General features: G+C 47.1%; 1 protein-coding gene across 1 annotated transcript in view; it reads right to left on the bottom strand.

The window, feature by feature from the left end:
* The window catches only part of LOC144143288 (transmembrane protease serine 11D-like), a 73429-nt gene that overhangs the window by 17924 nt on the left and 36725 nt on the right, over nucleotides 1-18780 (bottom strand). Inside the window, exons 3-4 of the mRNA XM_077675062.1 lie at nucleotides 18223-18364; nucleotides 12257-12371 (exon numbers count right to left, since the gene is read on the bottom strand). Coding sequence (XP_077531188.1) covers nucleotides 12257-12371; nucleotides 18223-18364 — 257 coding nt within the window. The remainder of the gene's footprint in view (nucleotides 1-12256; nucleotides 12372-18222; nucleotides 18365-18780) is intronic.

The following is an 18780-nucleotide window of genomic DNA, read 5'->3' as shown; positions in this document are numbered from 1 at the left end:
GCGCAGCGCGTCTGAAGGAGAGGAGACCGCGGAAGAGAGAGTACTGCACATGCGCCGGCGCCAGTGCGTCTACCGCGGCTATGACGCAACACAATCCACTTTAATCCAATCAAATCCAAATCCAAGCCAAGCCAATCCAATCCAATCCAGTCCAATCCAATCCAAGCCAAGCCAAGCCAAGCCAAGCCAAGCCAATCGAATCCAATCCAATGCCCCTCACGAGAGAGTGTTCGCTATCGGAGAGGAGAGGGGGTGAGCGGCGGAGAGCGCAGCTGGTGCGGCGAGGAGAATGGGGGAGGGGTGGACGCCAACGACGACGCCGGATGCAGGCATAAGGCGAGTGAATGAGATGCGTTCGCATCTAAAATTCTAGATATCACTGAAGGTGAACTCAACCTTAAATTATTTATTTCACAGTGGAAAACTGCGTAATTTCCGCCTAAGGCTTTTGGCACCTACTCAGGCACTACGAGGCGCTCCAATTAAGCAGGGTCGCTTACCCCCGTATCCACAAACCTAAAGTAATTATCACTTTTGCCTTTGGCACTTTTTGGTTCCAAACGCATTTAAGAAACAAAATTATGCTGAAAGGGCACCTTTTCGTGAACTTGATGCTCTTTTCCACACTCAAGATTGTTGAACGGGGCTAGACGGGATACTGTGCCGGATGGAGACGGCATTTTAAATTGCGAGCTGGTGTTGAAAATAGAAAACTTTTTATTTTTTTGGCAGCAGAACCCATCACCGAAGAACCGACACCCCACATACCAGTGAAGAGACGGGACGACATGCCGACAGGCAGGCTTAGCACCTCAAAACTGAAGTCTCCAACCGACACCACACTTACACGTGAAAACACACGGTACCTTGCGGTGAAGTGTAGTAGGGTAAAGTGTCATTACTCTTGTCGCCTGGTGTCACGCTACAGAAGCAAAACCTAAACTGAGGGCTGCATTAGCCATGAGATGACGACACTAGCCTCTTCGTTCATCATCATCATCATCATCACCACGACGAATTTTGTTTTTAGTGATCCTACACATTTCCATAACTCCTGCCTTCGTGTTAGTATTCGGTAAAATAGTGCATTTCTCCGGCCGATTTTTTAGTAAAAGTGCAAAACACAATGACTGATCCTCTTAGCGGGTTCGTTACATCAAGGTCCATTGCCGCAGTGCCTTCGTTACACCGAGGTCGCGAACACGTGGGCTTCAATAGAGGTGGCAATGGGGAATTAAAAAACTTCGTTAAATGGAGGAATTCCTTGTATGGACGTTCGTTACACCCAGGTTTAACTGTAAATATGAATGCTTCTGTCTGAACCATGTCCAGTCTTTTTTAATATTAGTGGCAGTATACGGGAACCATATGGCGTTGGCATAGTCCAGTAATGGTCTTATGTACGTGGTGTAAGCTGATAGTTTAGTTGATTTCGGCGCAAGGCACAAACATCCTCGGATATAAAACAAGTTCCGCAAGGCTGCGGGCGCAATGCTTCAAACGTGAGGGTCCCATTTGAGATCAGATGTTGTAATCACCCCTTAAGATTTGTGTTAGTCTACTTTGACCCGTGGCATGCCAAATATGCGGTAAGAGAAATTCATTTCTTGACACTGCGATAAACACTGTTAGCTACAGATTAATATTAGTTCGGCACAGCAATATTAGTTCGGCAAGAACGAGTAAGCGCGAGATGGTCTCTAGGATTGTTGATTTTCTGGAAGATAATAAAATCGTTATTCCCGTTACATGGAAAGCCTTCCGTGATGTCATTAATAGACATGGGGAAAAGGAGTGGCCCAAGAACGGGGCCCCGGGGGACCCCGGACGTGAGACGTTTGCTCTCCGATAGCGTGTCCTCAAATATTACGAACTGTGAACGGGCATACACGGGAAGTCTTCAATCCAGCCTGGTAAATTGCCGGTTACGATTATACCATTTGTGTTTAGATTAGTTTGCTTACGGCATATCGAGTCAAACACTTTTGAACAATGGAGCACTATTTGGCCTTTTTGTCTGGGGTTATTGATGGAAAAATCGAGGTCGTGTAAAACTTCTGTAAGCTGCGTATTTGTTGACAGTCCACTTTTAAGTCAGTGTTGGCTAGGTTATAACGTGCCTTTAGCATCTAGGAATGATGTTGGATGCTTTACAATCATGTAGAGTATTTTGCAAGATGTACTTGTCAGGGAGATCGGTGTGTAGTTGGAAGGGTCTGTGCAGTCGCCTGTTACAGGTACCAGTGTTATTTCTGACTTTTTCCAGTAATCCGTAAGCAGGGATGCAGAAATTAATTTACGGCAAACCAGTCGTATAGATACCTGCTACACCATTCTGCATATCGCCTGGGAAAATTGTTTGTAATAGCGTCTGGCCCGCAAGCGTATTTATGGTCACCGTTCAACAAGAAGTTAAGAATTCCCTCACCAGTGATAATCAGTGGGTCAGTTGCAACACTGTAAGCTTATGGGATGTCAGGAGTTTTGCCGTTACCGGCCGCGGCGGCCGCTTTTCTGATGGAGGCGAAAAGCAAAAACGCCCGTATGTACGAGATTTCGGTGCACTTTAAAGATCCCCAGGTGGTCAAAATTAACCCGGAGCCCTCCACTACGGCGCGCCTCATCACCTGCGTTGCGTTGGCGCGTTAAAACGTACAATGAATGAGTCAAGCATGAGCATGTATTCTTTTGTGAAAACTGTGTGCAGAAAATTGTTGTAGGGATTAGCTTCATCTCTTTTTTCTTCCGACGAAAAAAAGTGGGAGGGGGTCGGTTCTTGGGCGTAGGAGATGGTTCAGAATCTACCCGACTTATCTTTTGTGAATAAAGCCAGTGTTTGTTTGAAGTAGTATTGTTTGAGGCCGTATTGAGGTTTCTTCTTTTGGATAGTCAATGTTTTTGGGACTTTGGCAAACAGAGGTAGGTGATGCATATATTCGAATGCAACAGGTTGACCATGTTTTCTTGCAATGATAATTTTTAATGCATTTATTTTTATTTTTTATTTAGGTGATACGTCAAGCCAGAATTAGGGCCAAACAGAAGTGGGAAGATGAATACATAGTATATCAGGGAAATTTACCTGTAAAAGCTCCATCTTAGAAACATCGACAAAAATGAGAGACAAAAAATTCTACATGTGCAAAAGCTGATCAACTGATGCATGCCGATTTGGCGAAGTTAAACAAGGTGGAAGGGGTACTGTTCGAGTCAGCTATTGTTCGCGGGAAAAATTAATATTTATGAGTGTTTGAGCGGGCGAACAAGGGCGTAAATTTAAAGGGTAGGTAGTGCCTGGTAGGCCGAGAGGAAAGGGAGGTCAATAAGTCAATACGAAGTTTGTGGTACCAAAGATCGAGAAGAACTTTTAATCGGTTGCTTCTTCGGGATGCCAGCGTTGAAATTCCGTTGTTCTGCATGGGTGTGGTAGGTGAATCGTGTCTTTGATAGCGGTTCTAAATAATCCGTAGGGCTTGCCTTTGAATTCGTTCGAGCGGGCCAATATCTTTTTTCAATGCGGGTCCCATACAACTGAAGCGTAGAACCGTGCCCAACGTTTTGGGTGTGGGATTTTAATCGAGTAGTTGACCGTCATCTTGATTTTCAGGGATGTAGACGAGACATTCCCTTTAGTGGTACTCATGCGTTCAAATGTCTGATGGTAAATTTCATCATGTCGACGCGCCGGTACGGTCCACGTAGGGACTAACCACGGTGACGGGTTTGTGACTACGTGGGAGAGAGCAGTCTCTCCCTGTGACACTACTTTGGTAGCCGTTTGCTTGGCGCTCAATCAATCTTCCAGCCGAGTTACCACCAGTGAGTGGTCGACGGCTCGGAAGCTGTCGACCCTTGGGGCTTTCAAACATTGGCAACCGGCATCTGCTGCTTGGGCTGGTCTTCGATTGCGTCCTGTGTTGTGCTGAAAAGGTCCAGGCTGTGTGTCTGTTGTGCGTATTCTTGTCCGTACCTTGGAACTCTCACGTCGAACTTATAACTACCAAAGCACTGAAAAAACGTGGACTCCTAAAGCACCGCTTACGGCAAGCTAACTCCACTACCAGGTTTCATGCTAATGTCTCATTTATTAGACATTCATTCGATCATGCGTCGATTGTATGGCACCCCCATATGTTAATCTAACGAACCTATTTAGAGCCTCTTCAAAATAAAGCTTCAAGGTTCATTTTTTCGTCCTACTATCGGGAGCACTGTGTGCCTTTACAAAAAAAAAATCGTGCCAATCCACCCTGTGAATGTGGTTGGAAAGCAAAGCGGTAAACGGCACCCACAACGATTACCCATGCGACGTTACTAAATTCACTCACGTCGCTCTACAAATAGTGAAACCAGAGAGAAGTGAAATGCACTTAACCACACCCTCTATTACTTGAAAGAGATATTCTTGCTAAGGTTAAATCATGCATGATGCATGAACGGCGGTTGGTTGAGTTGTATTGGTGTAGCACACAAGTGGAAACTCTTTTTTTATAAAATTAAAGGAAAATCAAACCCGGTGTTAGGTGATCTTACTTCTCCGTCTCTGCGGCCGCGGACGGAGACGACGAGATCGGCGGCAGGAGGGGGAGGAAATACTTCTATTCAGATTTCCGAACAGCCCAGAGTGCGGCGCAGGGAAGTGGTTCCTTCTTCCCTGGAGCCCATATGCAGTCCGCGCCGCCTGTCCTCTGTCCATCAGTTGAAGCTGGGTAGGCAGACCGGGGCTGGACAGCAGCATCTCCAGTTGCTCTTGTTGGGTAGTTGACGGAAAGATAGGAGGGTGCTCAAGGCTAAAGTACCACACCCCGATTATGTGGAGGACTGCTCTTACTTCTGAGCAAAATTTACATTCTGCGTCGTAGCAATTCGGGTGCAGTAAGTGAAGACGTGTCAGGTGGGAAGGAGCCGGATTTTATGAGCCGTAGGGTAGTTTGTTGTTCTCTGGAATGGTTGGGGTAAGGCGAAGGTAGGGTCTGTCTCTGAAGGCGATAATGCTGGCTTATGTCCCTGAACGAGACAAGCGGGTGACTGTCCTGGTGCAGCTCTGTAACACGGGGGGTAAAGCGCAGGCTTGTTGGTGGGCGTATTAGTTGCCCTGAATGGAAGAGTGAGCGGGTGTCCAGATGACCTGAATGGAACCGTTTGGGGAGTGGTTTTTTACCCCATGCAGTGCAGGTCCAGACACGAAACCCTACTGGTAATTCCGGTAGGCTTGTTGAGAATCGGTGACCACCTTCCGAACCCCTGGTTGAGCGAGAGCCAAGGCGATGGCTGCCTCTTCTGCGGCCGTCATGTCTTTGGTCTTGAGTGAGGTACGCGCAAGGAGGTTGGTTCTGGAGGTAGCCACGATGATGGCGTATTGCTTCCCTCGGTGTTGGGAGGTATCTGTGTAGATAACTGCATGATCCCCACAGAGGGCGGTGCTGAGCGCTTGATTCCGTGATTGCCGCGACCCTCGTCGTGTGAGGGGTTCATATTTCTAAGCAAAGGGATCATCTTTACTTCTTGTCGCCAAGAGTCCGGGAGTACATCAAGCGGAGTGACACTCTGTGCTGCCCAGACAATCTGACGAAGGATGCGGCGACCCGCTGAAGTTCTGCTCAATCGGAGCTTCTGATTAGAAAGATGGCCCTCTATCAGCTCTTCCACCGTGTTGCGGAGCCCCGTGCTAAGCAGCCTCTGGGAGGACGCACTCATTCGAAGACCAATGGCGTACTCAACCGCCTTTCTAATCATTTACAACATCTTTATGTCCTTCTTGCCGAGAAGAAGACAGGGGGTTGACGTAAGGGATTCTCGAAAGAGCAAAACCTTCAAATATCCGAACCGTATCGGATTCTTTGATCCCTCGCTTCTTGATGGCAACTCTCCTGGTCATGTGTATGATTTGATTTGATTGTGCGTTTGAGGCGCTGCAAGGATACGTCACTCTTGGTGTTGGCATGGAAATGTAGGCCCAGGATCTTGATGCAGGGGCTTGGAGTGATGGCCTGGCCATCAAGGAGTATTTGATTGTATTCCTTGATGTGTCGTTTGGAGGGAGGGCGGACGACAAGGAGCTGTGATGTTTTACGTGAACATTGGAGGCCACAGGCTTTAGCTCATTGGCGTACTAGAATTCAGATGCTATGCGTTGGTATGAGCTTCCTTTAATGTTTGTAACTCTTAGCACATACGCAAGGCGCGCACAGAGCCGCTAGACGTGCCGTGGGCGGACCGCTCAGCGGCGCGAGAGGTCGCGTGACGCTATCACGTGGCATTCAGCGACAATGCAAGGGGGTGAATCTGTAGATGTGTTCGGTGAGTGCACCCCCTGTATTCTCTGCTTCCGCGTGGGCTCGTATCTAAATCGGTAGAGAACGGGCTCTCACCGTTTTGTTAGTTTATCAGTGCCAGGTTCGATTCCTGGCGGTGCCAGTAAATTCTTTTATTTGTTCACGGGAGTTTTCTGTTGACACCAACTGTCGCGGAAGAACCCTTGGGGGGTAGAGGCAAAAGGCTTTGCCTTAAAATACGCTTATGTTCCGCCCGTCGCCATGCGGAGAAAGTTTGTCATACTTTCATTCCTTGTATGTACAAGGAGTGGAAGTATGCAAAGAGGTAGTGGAAGTAGAAGCAGTGGAGGTATGACCCGTGCAAATGAGTTGGTGCTGTGATATCAAAGCACCAACTCGTTTGCACGCCCTTACATTTCCCACCGCCCCTAATGCTTTTTTTTGCGCCTTGATCATGCGCATAAAGTTAACCCGAAATTCGCCAGGACAAATATTTATCCAAATTCCCCGCTCTTGCCCAGTATCGCCGAATGAAATTCGTTGCCATGACAAGCATCCCACTTACCCGACACGTCTTCATTTCAAAACTGCCCTGTTAGCCTTCCTTGGAAATGAACGGATCACTGTCCTGATGCCATGCATGAGCCAATGAACACCCGGAATTTTTTTCCACTCTTTTTCTTTCTTCTGAAGCAGGCTACGAAACAACCGTGTTATTGTCTCACGTCTGATTTCTTCGCATTCGGCTGCAATGGCGCCATCCAGGAACCCCGCCTCCTTGAGTCTTCACTTGGAAATCAAAACTAGTGGCCATCAAGTGGTGACCGTAAGCATGCCAATGGTATGCTATTCTTAACTAGTCATACAGCTGTTCTTAAGCAGCTATTCTTAGCTAGTTAAGTATAGCATAGCATGGGCATGCGCATAGTGCGGAGCTGCCATGGGTTGGTGTGAGCTTCTTTTTTAACTCCTAGTGCATGCGCAAGGCGCGCACACGGCCGCTACACGTGCCGTGGGCGGATCGCGCAGCGGCGCGAGTGATGGTGAAGTTATCACGTGGCATTCGCGAGAACGCAAGGGGTAAAGGCGCAGATGTGCTCAGTGAGTGCACCGTTTGTCTCTCCCATCTCCACGTAATATCGTAGCTCAATTCCTAAGACAACGGGCTCTCGCTCCGTTTCGCCATTCGTTCCAGGTTTCACTCCTGGCGGTGCCAGTAACTTCTTGTGTTTGTTCGCGCGAGTTTTCTGTTCGCACCAACGATCACGACAGAACCCATGCGGGGTAGAGGTAAAACGTTTCGCTTTAGAAACGTGTTAGCTGTTAGCGCTCGTGTTTGTGTACTTAATTTTCTGTCCTCGTTTAAGAGCTCTATTCACCTAAATATTTAAGCCGTCTGTGTTGGCGTCGCTTTTAGATATACCATGAGTAGCAAAACCGCTGCACCATTTCACACGACCGCCCATCGCGAAGTTTTGCTAGTTTTTTTGGAGAGAAAACAGAAACAGTGTCCAATGCGCTGTTGATACTCCCTAGCTGTACGGGTGGTTTCAGTCTGCCTTGCCTGCAAACCATGTGCAGCAGCCGGTAGTAGTGCACTCGCATTCGACTTGGTAGGCCCTGCTTCGGATCTGGTATTCCCGGTGAGGGCGCTGCTGCAGTACTTTTTGGCGACTACCCACTCGATGCATTGTGGCGAACACATTGGACTCTGCTTGCGAAGCAGAAGCCGCCGTTTTATGCGCACGTTACCAGAACAATTAGGGATCTGCAGTCTGCATTTCCAAGCGTAACTTCAAGAGAATGTACGGCAAGCAAATTACAGTAATTCGTCGTTAACCCAAACTCGGATATCTCGAAATATCAGTTAAGTGGAAACATTTCGTCGTCGGACATTTACCTCCAACGGGCGCACTGTATTTGTCTGCTTTTATCTGGAAACATATTTTTGGAAGACCACAGATATCTCGAAATGTTGAGCGAGAGTACACAATGCAAATTTCGCAACAGGCAACTGATAAGGTCTCAGTTGGAACGTGTAGCTCCCACTACGCACCGAAAGCGGTTGTGAACGAAAATTCACGCGGATTACGCGCTGTACGAGGCCTGTGCCCCATTACCGGAATGTTGTCCGACGCCTACATCGTTGGGCGACGCAGCTATTCACGCGGACATCGAGGAGCCTCGAGAAGTGGCTACAATGGCAGAAACAAGAAACGTGCAGCGGCTCCTTCGCAGCAAGGTAGAATGCAGCGGTGGCGGTCTACAATTAACTCGATGCATTGAGCAGCTCGAGACCGCTTTTCTGGGACCAGATGCGAACGTCAAACAGGCGAGAATCACACAGTCCTTCCTTCCGCAATAATGAACATTTGTTTTTTCTGCGAAAGAATTTTGCCTTTATCACAAAAGCTCCCCTGCGCAGTGGGACTTCTATCACTAGCTCTTATTTCTGTGTTCCGGACACACATTTTGGGCATTTCGCTTAACTTGCCACTCCGCCTATTTCGAAATTATTAGCAGATTTTACGGCTTCGAGTTAACGATTACTGTATGTTAAAAAAGGGCCCATCTCCCCGCGAGGGGGACTCGAGTAAATGCGTCGCATAGGGGGTGGGTGTATTCCGTTAACGTTTAGTGTTTGGGGAGTTGGTGGTAGTGAATGCGTTGTATCAGCAGCTTCTTGACATAGTTTGAATGAGTCAAGGATATAAGGCGCGTTCGTAGCCTTTGATTCTGTGTCGGTTTTGTGGCGCAGTGGGAAGAGCACCATGTACCTCGCGTTCCGCCCACAGGTAGTGAATGCGTTGTATCAGCAGCTTCTTGACGTAGTTTGAATGAGTCAAGGAAAGAAGGCGCGTTCGTAGCCTTAGATTCTGTGTCGGCGTTGTGGCGCAGTGGGAAGAGCACCATGTACCTTGCGTTCCGCCCGCAGGGTCGTGGGATCGAAACCAGGCGCCGGTAAGTATTATTTTTTTATATAGTGTAGGGGGAGGGGTGCGGACCTGTTGTTGAGAGCGAGGAGGGTAGCGTGATGCGGGAGAGGAGGAGTGAGGAAGAGGGCGCACCTGCGCGCTGAGCTGTTGCGGACGCACGGCGGACGCTTCATGTGAGTTAAAGAAATGCTCTGCATTTAAAAATTGCAATATAAGGCAATCAACAAACAGAAAGATCACGCCGCGTCCGTCGGTCGGCTGAGCTGAGTGGCACGTCGGACTGGCGTTCCGGATTTCGCATGGTTGAGGGGCTGGTAAGTTCTCCCTGCATGTGACGGTCTGGGGAAATTTGACGTTGTGCATTCCGTACGGTGCCGTCCCTGCTCTCAAACTGAAATCTTTGACCATGTCTTACTTCGATTTCGTGTGATTGCAACTTTTCTGGCTGTATTAATTAGGTTTTTTTCGCTTTTATTTCAGATGAAAACGCGTTTAAACGATGGGTTGGTTAACTTTCTTACGGGCACAGGGGCAATGCATACCGGTGTAGTCGTGGTGTTGCGTGTTTTCAAGCCATACCGCGACGGGCGATGCTCCCAATGCTGTGGCCGGTACAATCGATCCTTATGAGTCATTCGGAGACCAAGCTGGTAACGCTAGGCGAAGAAACCTTTTTTACGTTGGTGCGCTCGGTCAAGGGCAAGACCTTGAGCATGTTACAGAGGCGTTCTTTATGAGATTAAGTATAGTTTCTGGGCCCTTTCTTTGAACATCTTGTGAACATAAACTCCCTGTGAATTTTTTCTTGTAAAGCTTGTTCGCGGCTGAAGACATTTGGATTGTAGTTGGTTGATTGTCCGCAATAGTGAGAAGCCAATTGGGCAATTTCATGCTGTTAGGGAAGCGTTATTAAAACTAGTCTGTGCGCCATGATACAATTTTTAATAAATACTTCTTTCTCAACAGGCAGACAGACAGACAGACAGACAGACAGACAGACAGACAGACAGACAGACAGACAGACAGACAGATATTTTGGTGTTTAGGTATCTAAAAAAAACGGACTATTCCGCTTTGTGAAGCTTGATGACCAAAGAATCTGAGGTGACACGAAATCTGAGCAAAGCTTCAAGTTCTTACAATAGTCGTGCTGCGACTGGCAATTCCTGGACATTATTCTATCTATTAATGATCTGGACTTGGGGTGCTTACTAATACGTTCATGGCGGAGAATCGGGACACGGCACCTTGAAGTAAAGAAGCTCAACGCACCTCACGTTTGCTAATCTGTGACGTCCGCGGCGTAAAGGAGTCCCGCCGCCCTATGACCGCGAGACAAAATTGAAATTCAAAATTGAAAACTGCGTCTTTCTGTTCCTCTGTCACACGCTCAACTGGCGAAGTTAAAGTGTCTGCTCCAGAAGACGCGGTAGGAACAACGGAATTTGCCCGCTCGCCTCTATGCAGCTGTCGTAAAACAAGCAGGCCCGTAAACAAGCAAAACTACGCACACACACGAAAATCTCGCGCAATGGATCGCTTTGTGCTTCAGCGGCACGTAAGTAAAGTTCAATTGGCCACGTGGCACTTTTTATGGGCGTAGAACAAAAATTCCCAGAACAGAAATGTCCAGCCAGAAACACCTCCGCCGTAAAGTAAACCATGGAACGAAGGCGGAACGATCAGGCACCCGTCATGGCTCCTCTGAAGTGCTTCACAAACTCTTAAATTATCCTCGTGTCTGCTTTTTCGCTTGAATTTTTTCGTCTGCATTGTTTATCATACCTCAGACTATTCGGAATGGCGTAATGAGAAGCTGCACATCCGTAGAATGTAGCTTTATGCAAACGGCAAGACACTCACGCGAGGTCACAACGGAGACGTCTTTGATATATACTGGGAGAGCCACAGGGCTGTGGCATTCAAAGCACGTAACAGTGTTTAAGTACACCGTCTATATTTTTTTTCGGTTTTTAGGTTCAGTCTGTGACACATTCCTGTAAAGGCATTCCACCTTGACTATGGCATTTTTTAAACGTAACTATACTGAACTCCTAACCAAACTAGTTTAAATGACACCTCAGCGAGATTGTTCCCTGTTGTTATTCATGACAAATGGATATTACTTCGGAAAAAAGTGTTCATGAAGGTTACAGAGAGGGAAAATATAGTGGCCTTCAATTATTCCATGCACCAACCTGTTACAATTACCTTGACCTACAGATCATCAATTATTAGTTTGAACTAAACATATCCATTATGTCGTGATATTTGTAACCGTAAGCTCCTGGTTTTGTGATTGCCTTCAATATTTAATGCATCCAATGCTCCGGTGACGGTACATAAAGCACAGATTTTGCCATTATTTGCCAATGCACCCTTAATTTCGGTCCCTTTCCCAAGAAATAATAACAAAAAACTTCAGAGCATTCACAACCAAGGGGCCTAAATTTATATATTAAACCATTGGGAGCCTCTCTGCGCCTGCATTTTTAAACATAGCGACTGTATAACTCAAATAACTCAAAGAAAATGTTCATTCATCAACAAAATTCCAGAATGTAACTATAAGTTTGTCATTTCGGACTCATTAACCTTTTTTATCAAGGCATGTCACTAGATGAGAAAAACCAATTGTTAATTACTTACTCTCCCACGCATAACAACAGCTCTACTCCCGTATTTTTGCCCCGAACAATACATTTTTTTACATCTTGTCTGTCCTAATTGCTATTCTGATACATTGCTTCACTTTTGTGTACCTGTGCATTATTTGTTTGCTTTTAATGTCTGCTCAACATTTGGGCCCGCCATCTGATATCCCCAAGTCCGAGCGCAGTATTAAATAAATAAATAAATAAATAAATAAATAAAGAAATAAACATGAAGGCAGACTTATTCTGACGGAAATGCAGAGTGTAAGATGGATGTAGGTAATGAAAGCATACCCGCCTGCCAAAACCACCTGATACAAATTTCCGCACATTGCTACCCCAGATGAAAAACATGCGTTGAGGCTTTCTGCGCCATCAAAAACCGACTTACTTGTGTTGAGTCTCCCCCAGCCGGGCACCGTGACACGGGTGTCTGTGACGTTGACAGAGCTTGTCGGGACGCAGACGGGCTTCGTATAGCGCGTAAACTCCAGTGGTTTTTCAACCTGCATAAGGAAGGAGACAAGTTTCCGGGCTGTGCCGCCGAGATGCGAACGCAGGGAGGGCAATTACCAGTCATCTGACATGCATAGAGTGCCAGAGTGGCTCTGAAATAGGTGTTCGTCGAATTACGCATGGCACTTATTTCTCGAAATTTTGCAGCCTTGAGCATCAAGGAAGAGTCGACCGCAGATAACGGCAGAAACCATGTTAAAGGGGCACTGACACAAAATTTTGAAGGCGAGATAACTTCGGAGATAGATTGGTGGGAACACATATACATCATCTGCAAAATATCAGCGGCGAATACAGCCTAGAACATATTTAAAATCAATTTTAAAGTGTGCGAAACGCAACCGAGCAGCCAGCAGAGGACCACGCGCAATCGACATCCCGAGGATATTGGGTAAATAAACAACATCCAAACACGTAACGAGTTTGTGTTTGCCGCTTACGCACTGCCGGCGTCTTTCGCCGGCTCGCCCGGCTCGCCGCTCCAATCGGAGGGCCGGAGGACGGAGCTTCTGCTTTCGAGAACGAACGACCCGATCGTTGGCGGCGGTGGCGGAGGCGCCGTGATTTCGTCAGCTCATCGGGCAGCTGGCCGCGACCAAAGTTCTACAGCGATTCCAGGCACTCTGTTTCTATTACTGTTTATTACCATTGGATGCGAAAATGCGCCGGAGGCACGAAAAGCCAACTGAGCTAGCCGCACGGTCGCTGTGCAGGCGGCGGCCACGGCCGCGAAGTGGCCCAGGCCGGCGCAGGTAGCTCGAGTGATAGCTTGTTACCTCTGCACGAAATTGTCGCCAAGTCCCGACCATGGTGGCTTACATGAGAAAGGAGTTAATGATGCGATGGCGGGTTGCATTAAAAATTCTCATCTGCACCGCTTACGAGAGCGGCACTCGAATATCCGCCGCAGTGCTAAGCCGAACACATCTGTAGGCGGACCTGTAGGCAGACCGGCCGGCTGCTCCCAGCGCGCGTCTTGCCACCCACCGTCTCGAGCGTCGCGCGTCGTTCTTTAGCCGCGGTAGCATTTGCACTCGCAGCGCCTGCGTCACACCCACGGTCGCTTTTTAATTAAGCGCCTCACGAGATCAGTACGTGGGGGCATTCGCAGAAACTGCCGTCGATGCGGATTCGACAGTGCTACGGCGGCTCTGCTCTGTGATATCCCTCCGACGGTCACGTGGTCAGGTTTGTTCACACAAAATCCTCAAAATCCATCGTTTCGCGGCACTCGCTGAAACCGAAACTACGACTGGCCGCATTGAAAATGCCTCTAATTAAACAACCGTCGCACGCTGAAGCAAATGAGGTTTCTACAGGTTATAAGTAGGTCACTAGCTACTTATCGCAACAAAAAAAAAAAAAAAAAACAAGATGCAAAATTTTTGTGTCAGTGCCCCTTTAAGATTCGAAAAGTACACAGAAGAACCGGGTGTCACTCCGGAGTTCGGCATTACGTTCACGCTTGCTCATGAAAATCGCAAGCGAATAGAAAGCGAGGTAGAGCAGTTAATATAAAGCTTAGTTGAGAGAAAGACAATGATGACGATGATGATGATAGGAAAGCGCGAGTTTAGACTGCCTGCAACTGACACAGCTGCGATTCCTGCAGTGATTAAAAGTGAGGAGATTCGTACAGCGACGGTTTTTTCTTCCATAACCCGCCTTTTTCCACTTGTCCAACATATTCTAACGGCTGTTTTCTTTGCACCTCCCCCCCTCCATTTGCTCCCTCCACTCGCTGAGCGGATTATGCAGATTCCGCAATGATTATGCATGACGAAACCGATTTCCAAGAACTCCTCCACTGGAGGCTTGAGTGGAAAAACGACTCAGAATACCGGGGTAAGTGCCAAACTCACCCCTTCTCTGATAGCGCGGTTGGAACCAAGTGATTAGAAGCACCTTGAAAGCTGCAGGCTGCCGCCAGCGCGGAATGGAATTCCGTGGTTGGCTCAGCGTAGAAGGTGTTTTATTCACAATGTCTAATATTAGCGTTGACCTTTGTTAATTTACCCTTGGGAGAGTCGGACAGACGGAACACTTTTGGCAAGCCCGATATCAGATATCTGCTCGGGTTTTTAACGTAACTCTTGCCTGGTGGACGCAGAACCGAGCTACTGAAATCCTCCATTTATAATTCTCGAAAATGAAGTCAGATGTTCAAGAAAACGTTTCGATATGCCTTTAAACATTTTAGCGTTTGCGCTGTTGACCCTAAGGACGCGGGCTTGATCGCGACCGCGGTGGCTGCTTTTCTGATGAAGGCGGAAAACGAAAACGTACGTGCCTCCAAATTTCGGCGCACCTTAAAGATTAGGAGCTGTTCGAAATTATTTAGGAGCTCTCAATTACGGTTGGCCTGATAGCCGGAATGCAGCTTGGAAGCGTTGAACGCCACGATCAACAATTGAAATGCTTAGCAAGTGTATTCACCTGAAAAATACTTCATTTATACCACAAATCGTACAGTTACGTTCGGTGAGCGGCGTGTACCGCTCTTGCACAGACAGAAACAATTACACAAAAGTAACAAAGTTCGCACCTACCGACATTCTAATGGGAGCCAGCGTACCAGGAAGCTGGCATGAACATTCCCGTTCCTATTTTGGACACGACTGAGACAAATGTTTCCTTTAGAACAGGTGGATATTCTATACACAAACACCGTCTCAGAACCTACTCTCATGTATATATTGCCAGGGCATAATTGTGCGAACAAGCTCAAAGTCGTAAGCACCACGTCTCTACACTGTAGGAGTAACCCATTTAGGCAGTTTTGCAAACATTAGCTTCCGTAGAGTGCTGTTCAATCTCGGTGCATTCATAAATGAGTAAATCAGTTCCATTGAATGCTATGCGATAACATTGAATGAATCCTAACATTTTTTCATAAAAAGTAAAACAAAACTCTAATGTAGTCGAGAGAAAGCTGCAGTGTCAGTCGTCGATATGCCTTTGTTAAAGCGAAAACTTTCTTAGTGGGGCCGACAGCGTCGTGCCAAAGAATTAATACATTTCCTCATAGACCGATTGGTCGTCCGAGAAGCTCTGATAAGTTCTCTGGACACACGGTGATTGTGTGAAACTGCGATCTCTTTGTGTCAAAGCAGTTACTCGAAAATCGCGAAAAAAAAATATGGTTCTAGAAAAGATAATTCCCGCACCGATCATAAAAAAGGAATACGATAGCATACCTTTATCGCAGAAATTACATATCGGGATACATTTCGATCGTACGTGGATTCGTTTACATAGTGCGCGAAAAATGGTCGCATTGGTTCGTTGTTCGGTTGCGATTTCGGTCTTTGAAGGTGTGATGGCCGATAAAACGCAGTTTTAGCGAAGGTTGGACGCACTTTTGCCGAAGGTTATGACGCACGTTTGACGCAGTTTTGATGCCAGAACGCTTTCCCTCTTCTCTCAACTTTCTCTAGGAAGGAAAGCTAAAGCTGGTTGTATGCGGTAATTCCGAATTAAACAATTGATTCACTCCGTCGTATGACAACTTGTGTAGCTGACCCAAAAACATCGAAAAATATCCATCGGTTACTACATGGAAATAACACGAGTAGTGCAATTCATATAGATATGCCGTTGGAGCTTTGTTATTAAGTGCGAATGCACTTTATAAGCGACCCTGAATTCCGGTGACCGCCGTCCGTCCACATAGCAACAACTGCGGGTGCGCGCGCTCCTCGTCTTCCTTGGCAACGGGGGGAGACGGGCGCGCGCTGCCTGGCCGCTGACATGGCACATATTCACGTGGGGGATTGGCCAGGAATCGCGCGTGAGAAGGGTTAATGCACCCGCTTAAAGGAGTACTGACACGAAATTTCAAAGCTGAGATCCGCTCTAGCAATCAAGTACAACGACAACACAAATAGGTGTCTGTGCATGGCACATACCCACGTGGGGGATTGGCCAGGAATCAGGCGTGAGAAGGGCTAATGCACCCGCTTAAAGGAGTACTGACACGAAATTTCAAAGCTGAGATCCGCTCTAGCAATCAAGTACAACGACAACACAAATAGGTGTCTGTGAATAAATGCATCTTTCTTTCTTTGTAGTTGTGTGTGTGTGTGATCTCTCTTTCGCGAACATTACCGAACCGCGCAAATTCAACTCCTGCATTCGCACTTTCACATTCTTCCCCTCGGGGAAATGCGGGGAATTTTTAACGTGGTACTAGCATTTTTAAAAATATTTGCGGCATTAAAAACATAAAAATTCCCCGCATTTCCCCGAGGGGAAGAATGTGAAAGTGTGAATGCACGAGTTGAATTTGCGCGGTTCGGTAATGTTCGCGAAAGAGAGATCACACACACACACACACACACACAACTATTAAGAAAGAAAGATGCATTTATTCACAGACACCTATTTGTGTTGTCGTTGTACTTGATTGCTATAGCGGATCTCAGCTTTGAAATTTCGTGTCAGTACTCCTTTAAGCAGGTGCATTAGCCCTTCTCACGCCCGATTCTTGGCCAATCCCCCACGTGGGTATGTGCCATGTCAGCGGCCAGGCAGCGCGCGCCCATCTCCCCCCGTTGCCAAGGAAGACGAGGAGATTCCTGGCCAATCCCCCATGTGGGTATGTGCCATGTCAGCGGCCAGGCTGCGCGCGCCCATCTCCACGTGCGCGGACATCGCCGGTGGACGCAGGTTCAGGGTCGCTTAAGAAGTGCATTGCACTTAAAAAATTGAAATAACTTCTGTGAAACCAGTAAGCCCTAACTTGGTGGTCTTGTTGCAGTTTACCCATGTAAAGGGTGAGCTTGTCTTTGAGGCACATAATACTTTAAAGACTTTTACGTGATGAACCGTTTTCATGAAAACATTCTTACAAATGCACATAGTATTATATTTCCGCATTATTTTAGCTCGTGTGCAAGTAGCTTCGGCTACGTCTAGCACAACGCTTAAGGCAGCCCCTCACATTACTCAGACAAACAGGTCCCAACATCGTTCTATAGTGTGCTTAATCCGCAAATAAAACCTTTTCGTGTGTATCTGATCACCTTCCTCATCATCATCTCACCATACACCGTCATCTGTTCCGTGTGGCAAAATAAAACAATGCAAAAAAGGGCCCATCTCCCCGCGAGGGGGACTCGAGTAAATGCGTCGCATAGGGGGTGGGTGTATTGCGTTAACGTTTTGTGTTTGGGGAGTTGGTGGTAGTGAATGCGTTGTACCAGCAGCTTCTTGACATAGTTTGAATGAGTCAAGGATATAAGGCGCGTTCGTAGCCTTTGATTCTGTGTCGATTTTGTGGCGCAGTGAGAACAGCACCATGTACCTCGCGTTCCGCCCATAGGTAGTGAATGCGTTGTATCAGCAGCTTCTTGACGTAGTTTGAATGAGTCAAGGATATAAGGCGCGTTCGTAGCCTTCCATTCTGTGTCGGCTTTGTGGCGCAGTGGGTAGAGCACCATGTACCTTGCGTTCCGCCCGCAGGGTCGTGGGATCGAAACCAGGCGCCGGTAAGTATTATTTTTTTTTATATAGTGTAGGGGGAGGGGTTTGGACCTATTGTTGAGAGCGAGGAGGGTAGCGTGATGCGGGAGAGGAGGAGTGGGGGAGAGGGCGCACCTGGAACGGCTGTTGCGGACGCCGAGGCACGCCGACAACGCCGGGTGACATCGTGAGTTAAAGAAATGCTCTGTATTTAAAATTCAGTTTACTACCGCCGTGAGGAAGCAGCTAGAATCACCAGAGAAGCTTATGGCACAATGCGTCAACTTGTTTAGTTTGCACTTGAGTATGAAATACTAAATCTAGTTAAAGCAGCAACACGATCAGTCTACTGCTACACCATGCTGCACATGCTCTTACGGTCATCAGGGCGATGTCATTCCTGAAGGTCCTGCTGGCGTAGTCCGTGTGGATCCGTATCTTGTCCACGTATACGTAGTCACCCGTGAGTCGCACCGTGCTCTCGTAGTATGCCTTTGCCCATGTGGGGTACGTTCCGTTTCTGCAAAAAGTTTTGTTTTTGTATGTTTTTTGTATGTTTTGATACTTCTGGCACAGGTATCATTCATTTCCCGAAGTGCTCTCGAATTAAGATCTTAATAAAGATCTCCTAGATCACAATCGTTTATACCCCTATATCCGAGTGTGAAAAAAGGTAGAGTTAAAGGAGAGTTCTCAAGCTTTACTAATACTACATTGTCTCTGGAATTTTCGCCTTTGTTTCTTTTTGATTACTCTTCTTTGGTCGCATTCTTTGTGTTCCCCGTGTAGTATTTCACTGCTTGCTCTCGCTACGACTGTTTGCTGCTTTATATAATTTTTCTACCTTCACTACTATAAGACGTCCTGACTCTGTCCCTGACTATGGAACCGACATCTGTAAACACACATTTTGTAACCCAGTTAATGGAAAAATAA

Source organism: Haemaphysalis longicornis, unplaced genomic scaffold (assembly GCF_048455015.1).
Source record: "Haemaphysalis longicornis isolate Haplotype H1 unplaced genomic scaffold, Haemaphysalis longicornis Haplotype H1 scaffold_6, whole genome shotgun sequence".
NCBI lineage: Eukaryota > Metazoa > Arthropoda > Arachnida > Ixodida > Ixodidae > Haemaphysalis > Haemaphysalis longicornis.
This window is presented reverse-complemented; position numbering and strand designations above follow the sequence as displayed.